The sequence below is a fragment of the Nicotiana attenuata genome, chromosome 10 (assembly GCF_001879085.1).
Source record: "Nicotiana attenuata strain UT chromosome 10, NIATTr2, whole genome shotgun sequence".
Taxonomy (NCBI): domain Eukaryota; kingdom Viridiplantae; phylum Streptophyta; class Magnoliopsida; order Solanales; family Solanaceae; genus Nicotiana; species Nicotiana attenuata.
Window position 1 is genome coordinate 45,904,746 of NC_031998.1, and position 6,848 is coordinate 45,911,593.

Below are 6,848 nucleotides of genomic sequence, written 5' to 3' on the forward strand. Positions count from 1 at the left end.
AAAATGGGATCAATTTTTGCTATACTTACCCTCACTTGGGGTTTGCGCATCAACTTGTTATTGTTAAGGGATAAAATGAGCAGAAATGGAGCCAGGCCACGTAGGAGGATTTGCTTCCAAATGAAACGGTTAAAAATTGTAATTCTCCTTTCTGTTTGCACAGCTTTTAATCTCATAAATAATTAATAAAAGATGAGTCATAATTTGACATATTCATGGGAAGAAACGTTTGACCCAACATTAATTAACTTCTAGAGAAGGAGAAGCAAACTCAACCAACAACCGCGCAATTAGGTCGGAAGTATGCCTATCTCATCTTGTGCTGAATTTAGTTGTTTAAGTGCTTGAATCTTGAAAACCAAGTAAATTACATTAGTTTTCCTAGAGCAAATAGCCCTGATTTCTTTTAATGGGTATCTTCTTATTTCTGAATTTGAATTTTTAAACTTGTATATCACTTTCCCACATAATTTTAAGAAAAATAAATACTACTAACTATTTAATTTATGAAGTGGGTAATCCAGAGGCGGACCAAGGAACTTAATGCGACGGGGGCACAATATTCTGTTCAATCATTTCTCCCTAAAGGCTTTTAGCGTTAAGGGTGCCAAGTGATTTAAATTAACCATTTTCAAGGTATACACATATACATATACAAGATTTCTGCTGAAGTTTACAGGGTCCGGTGACCCCTCAACATAAGTCATAGGTCCGCCTCTGGGGTAATCTCATCCGTCCAATGTCATTTATAACAAATAGCCAAACAAGATCTATAATATCATGTTGGTAATGGAGTTCATTACGTTCAAATAGCAATATCCAAATATCAGAATCATAATATTTACGGGACCCACTAGGCAAATAATGACTAGAAACGAAGAGAAAATGGAACGAAACTGTATCACGATGAGGGTGACATAGGGTTCACAGCTAGATAGGAAGCATCTTGCTTTAGGCCATGGATCCTCCGTCACACACATCAAAACTAATTACTAATGGAAGTGAAACCAATCCCCTTTCTCGATGTAAAGGGACAAGTTCTCTTTTCTAAATAATGCCACCATATACCAAGATTGTAGACATTTCTTTTATATTACCTAGATCGAAGACTTAGTTTTCTATTAATAATTGCTCTTCTTTTGGTGTAGTTTAGTTGAGAGAGGAACATGCGAACTCAGGAGTTGAAGTTTAGGGGTTCAATAGCAATTTTAAGTTAATACACAATAATAATTAGGTTCAATGCTAAATATTTACAATATTTAGTAAATTTTAATACATATAGCTGATCAAAACGAAAATTACTAGATTCACGTAATCCGAGAACTTACAAGCTAGATCCTTCCACCAAAAGGAAGTTAGAGAAAGCTGGCGAGCATGGACCACGCCCCATACACAAACAAATCCCTGCGACAGCAGCTAACCTTCTCCGCGCCCAACAATGCACCGCACATCACCTCATTGACTCTCTTTCCGTCCATATTACTATATGGACATATGTATAATTGGCACGGTTCATGATTGTACCATCTTACTCTTGACTTAAAATCTATATATATATAGATATATATAGATATATAGTTTTTAGAAAATATATACTTATACAAAGTTCGTATCTACCGTCATAAGTGGTCAGTGATGCAACCCATACCTACTTAAAATCTAAATTATCTCTGTACAAATGATAAGGGTGTCTCTCCACTGTTATAAAGCAGTAGTGATTGTAACTAATATTCCGGTAGGAGTATAAATTTATCATTAGGGGTGGCAAAATGGTTAAAAGAAAACAGTTAACCGCCCATATTATCCACTAAAAACTGGGTGGGATAAAGAATTTTTTAAAAACGGGTCAAATATGGATAAGAACCATATTATCCATTTGGAAAATGGATAACCAATGGGTAACAATAACCAATGAGTCTAACTTTTACTTGTAAAGCCTCAAATAGGGGGTTCCTCAAGTTAGGGAAACTATTCCCAAAAATGATCATATGCAAGAAGTCATGAACAATATGGTTACCCATATTATCGACGGTTAACCCATTTTTTATCCATATTAAATATGCGTCGGGTTGGATAATTTATCCGTTTTTTCATTACCCGTCTTCGACCCAAACCATATCCAACCCGACCCGCCCGTTTGTCACTCCTACCTGACATACTCAATTTTATAGCAAATCAACGAATACAAAATAATTGTTTAAATACATACATTTATCGTTTAATCATAGTCACGTGATATGTATGCTAACTTTAATTTTAACTAGTTTGACATGAACATTTAGTAGGGGTAAGTATTTACCCTTTGGTATGTATGTTTATATGGATGATGCGAAAAACACTACTACTATAAATCTTGCGGAGGAAAATAACCTTAAACCAAGAGCCTGTTTGGAAAGCCACTTAGGAATTGGATTTGGGTGTAATTGAGTGTAATTACACAGTTTGGCATGTTTGTTTGGCCAAGTAATTACTTGGTCAGCATGGAATTGGGTGTAATTGGAGGGGTGTAATTACACTCTCCAATTCTCAAGGGGGAGGTGAGAATTGGTGGTAATTACACAGTGTAATTACAAGGTTGCTTTTTAGTTTATTTCCTTTTATTTTTATTTTTCTTTCTTTATAACTTTTTATTTCTATTTTTAATTTTTTTTAATTTTATTTTTATTTTTAATTGTTTTTGAAATTTTAAAATATATTGTCTTTGTACATTATTTATATTTTATTTCTCTAGCTTTACTTCTAGTGATTCCATGAAATTGCTTATATTTTATTATTTATTTATTTTATTATTCTATTTTTTGAAATTACACCTCCTAATATTAGAAATAATCATTAACAAACTTGGTATATAATGAGTGATGCAATTAAAGTGAAATTTCGTTGTTGAATGTGGTTATAAACTTATTATGTTTCATAATCTTAAGTTGTACTGGAACTTACTATATTATGTTGGAATTCGACATATGTTAAACTATTTTTTTTGGATTTTAAATTATGTTATATTCATGGTTCAAATCTACTTGTTTTAGTAGTATTGGCTCATATTGCATGTTGTTCATTTGAATAATGTTATGACATTATATTTATAAGTATTAATTTATTTTATCAAACATGAATTCCATATATTTTACAAAACATTTTTTTTTAGTTTTTGTAAGTATCTAAATTAGTATTAATTTAGAAAATATATAAAAATTATTTTTTACAATATTAGTTATAAATATATGATTACTAATTAATGTATATTCACGAAAAATATATATCTTAAATACCAAATATAGTATCATTTATACTTATAAAAATTTATAGGCAATATTTATTATATTAACTTTCAAGTTTTGATAATTACTTCATTTAAAATTTTATCTAATTGTGTAATTACACTTGTGCAACCAAACAGTAAACTAGTAATTACAGTGTAATTACACTATGACAAACAAACATGTCGTCGTAATTACACAACTGTGTAATACTATGTAATTACTACCCTAGTAATTACACCAATTCCAATTACCTCGTGGCTTTCCAAACAGACCCCAAGTGAAAGTTAAAAAGATAATGAATACAAGTAATGGATTAGAAATAGGAGGAGATAGATGAGAAACACGAGAGAGTCCCTCCATCTTTAAAGAAAAGCCAAAGCCCACGCGAAAGAAGAGAAGAGCAAGGAAACAAGGAACCAGAATAAGAGGCCTGCCTCTCTCTTTCTCTGTCTCTCTTTGGACTGATTCGATTTGATCGCATCTCCTTCTATTTCTCTCTCTCTCTCTCCCATATGCTTTGAAAAAAGCATATAGCATAGCAATCAAGGCAGGCGAAACAAAGTAAAAGTTTCTTAGGTGGAAACAAAGTGTGGGTCAGTAATGGTCATGTTGGTGGTTTCTTCTTCTCAGACATAAAAAAAAAAAAAAAAAAACTCATTCAACTCCGCAATTTTTTCTCTTTAAACTCCGAATCCCTCTCTAGTCTCTCTCTCAAGAATCAAAAGTTTCTTTCTTTTCCCTATATACAAGACATTTGTCTAATTCTTTTCATTTTCTTGATATTTCCTTTGGTTAGGTTATATAGTCCTCCATAGTTTGGGGCATCTTCTTCTCCTGATTCATGCTGTTCATGTGTTAGCCTTAATTAGGCCTTCCCTTTCTCACCACCCTCTTTACCAATTAAGAGCCAAATCACAATCTCTCTTCATTGCTATCACAATTCTTGTTTGCATATCTTCAACTTGACACCCTTTTCTCCATATATTTACCTTTCTGTTTCGATCATATAACCTTCATTTTTAAATGGCCGTTCAAGCTCAATATCCATCAAATGTTCTCCTTTTAAACAGGTATCTGCATTCTACACACCTCCCAATCAAAGAACACTCCCTCCCCTTTACCTCTGATTTTCTTTTTTATCTTTTTATTTATTACTTACTAGTTCCTTGATGGGATTTTCATTCTCTTCGTTGCAGAAGCGTACAAGAACGAAAGAATCCACTTAGCAATGATGATTACTCGTCGCAACCTCAACCTGGTGGAGCATCAATTCTTGATCACACACAAATGCTATTCAATCCAGGAGGTAATAGAACAGGAACTCTATATTCAATTAGTTGATTGATTGAATGTTTTGTTTATCATTTCTTAATAAGTAGTGCCACAAAAACTTCAATAGGAATAAAGAAGTAATTAACCTTATTACTCTTTTGGCTATGGCAGCTGGCTCCAATCATTCCTGTAAAAGAAGAAGAGAAATTACCGCCCACACCACTAGTGCAACGGCAGCAGCAATGAATCCATTAATCTCATCAATGCAATCTCAGCCGCAGCAGCAGCTCATTGACTTAACTCAGCTCCATACGCATCAACTAAATGTTGTCTCAACCGGCCTCCGTTTAGCTTCCGGCCAACAGCTACAACAACACCAGCAACAACATCAGCATCAACAAAAACAACATCATTCTCTTTCTCCTCAATCTTCTCAATCATCAACCTTCTATTCAATATTAACAGAAGACTTTTCCACAATTATCAAACAGCAGCGCGACGAAATTGAACATATCCTCCATGTTCAGGTATTTTTCAAATGTAATACTCCTATTCTTTTTAAGATTACTTATTGTATTTGCTGAATTGCAATGAATAATTAGATTTAGTTGGATTTTACAGAGAGAACAATTGAGGCGGACATTAGAGGAGAAAAGGCGTACACACTATCGTGCGCTGCTCGGGGCCGTCGAGGAAACGATGGCACGCCAACTTAAGGAGAAGGAAGCCGAGGTGGAGAAAGCGGTTCGGCGCAACGCGGAGTTAGAGGCGCGTGCAGCGCAGCTAAGTGCGGAGGCGCAGGCGTGGCAGGCAAGGGCGAAAGCGGAGGAATTCACGGCGGCCACGCTGCAGGCACAGCTACAGCAGGCGATGATCAATAACGGCGCCGGAGGGTGCAATGCGCACCTCCCGGAGAGTGATGGCGGCGAAGCGGAAGATGCTGAGTCGGTCTACGTTGACCCCGACCGAGTCGTTGAGTCAACCGGGCCGAGTTGCAAGGGTTGCCGGAAGCGAGTTGCGTCGGTGGTGCTTTTGCCGTGTCGGCATTTGTGTGTTTGTACGGATTGTGATGCTGCGCTTCAAGCTTGTCCACTCTGTCTCTGCATTAGAACAACAAGCGTTGAGGTCTTTCTGTGTTAGGGAGCCCAATTCTTGGCCCACGTTCTTTGCAGCCCAGGCCCATGGATTCCAACTTAAATGGAGTAAAAGTGAAATTAAGAAAAGAAAACATAAAAACTAAATAATGAAATATATTCATCATACATTTCTTTCTTCAAAAGTTTCTTCTTTTCTTTTACTCTTCGACTTGCTTTTTTTTCTTTTGGCTCCATTTTGAGGACACAAACCTTTGTTCTTTATTCTTTTTTCTTCTTGAAGTGAAAAAAACTTGGAGATGTTGTTCATTGTGAAATGGAGAGGCATTGCCTTTTCTGTTCTTTTTTGTCCTTTTTTATAATTTCAATTTATTTCCAAAAGTCTTTTATTTGCTGTCTCATAGAACTATAAAACTAGTTTTCCTTAACTAATGTTATGAAAATTACTACACTACATTGTTGTCTAGTACATGCATCACATTGTCTTTGGGTGGAGACACTAGACTACAAGAAAGGGAAATAATTATTAAAGTGAGGCTGTGTAGTATTTGGAAGTGACAAAATAACTACGGAAGTAGTGATAGACAAATTTAGAAGAATTAAACTTCATTTTAACCAAATACAGTCAAACCTCTTTATAACAGCTGGCCACGTTCATTACGATATTTTTGATTGCTATAATAACATGTTGTTGTAGATGACATATATTATAATATGACATAAAATCGGTTTCAAGAAAAATATGGCTGTTACGACCCCAATTTTCCTCTATAGGATGTCGTGACGGCACCTAGCCTTACACTTACTGAATTAATAGAAGAATTTAACCATCAAAAATTTTGATGGTAAGCCTTACACTTACTGAATTTAAAGAAGAATTTAACCATCAAAAATTTAACCATCTAGGTAAGCCTTACACTTACTGAATTAATAGAAGAATTTAACCATCAAAAATTTTGAATTAGAGATCTTTAAGCACAACTTACAATCCCAAAACCGGTAGTACAAGTCATAAGCTATACTGAGTTACTAGAAGAATACCTAAATACAACTATTCGGAATGGAAGTTAAACAGTACAAGTACAATATCATAAGGTGACTCCGAGGCCCGCGAACACGACGACAGGTTTACCTTGAGTCCTCACAGCTCGACCAACCAGCTAATAATCAACAATAACCGTGGCACCTGGACCTGCACAAAAATATGTAGAAGCATAAT

General features: G+C 35.2%; 1 protein-coding gene across 1 annotated transcript; it reads left to right on the plus strand.

The window, feature by feature from the left end:
• On the plus strand, window positions 3,590-6,093 carry LOC109233439 (BOI-related E3 ubiquitin-protein ligase 1-like). The gene is made up of 4 exons (XM_019399319.1): window positions 3,590-4,333; window positions 4,460-4,569; window positions 4,707-5,062; window positions 5,157-6,093. Exons 1-4 carry the CDS (start codon window positions 4,287-4,289, stop codon window positions 5,673-5,675), a joined length of 1,032 nt encoding a protein of 343 aa, XP_019254864.1. The 5' UTR covers window positions 3,590-4,286; the 3' UTR covers window positions 5,676-6,093.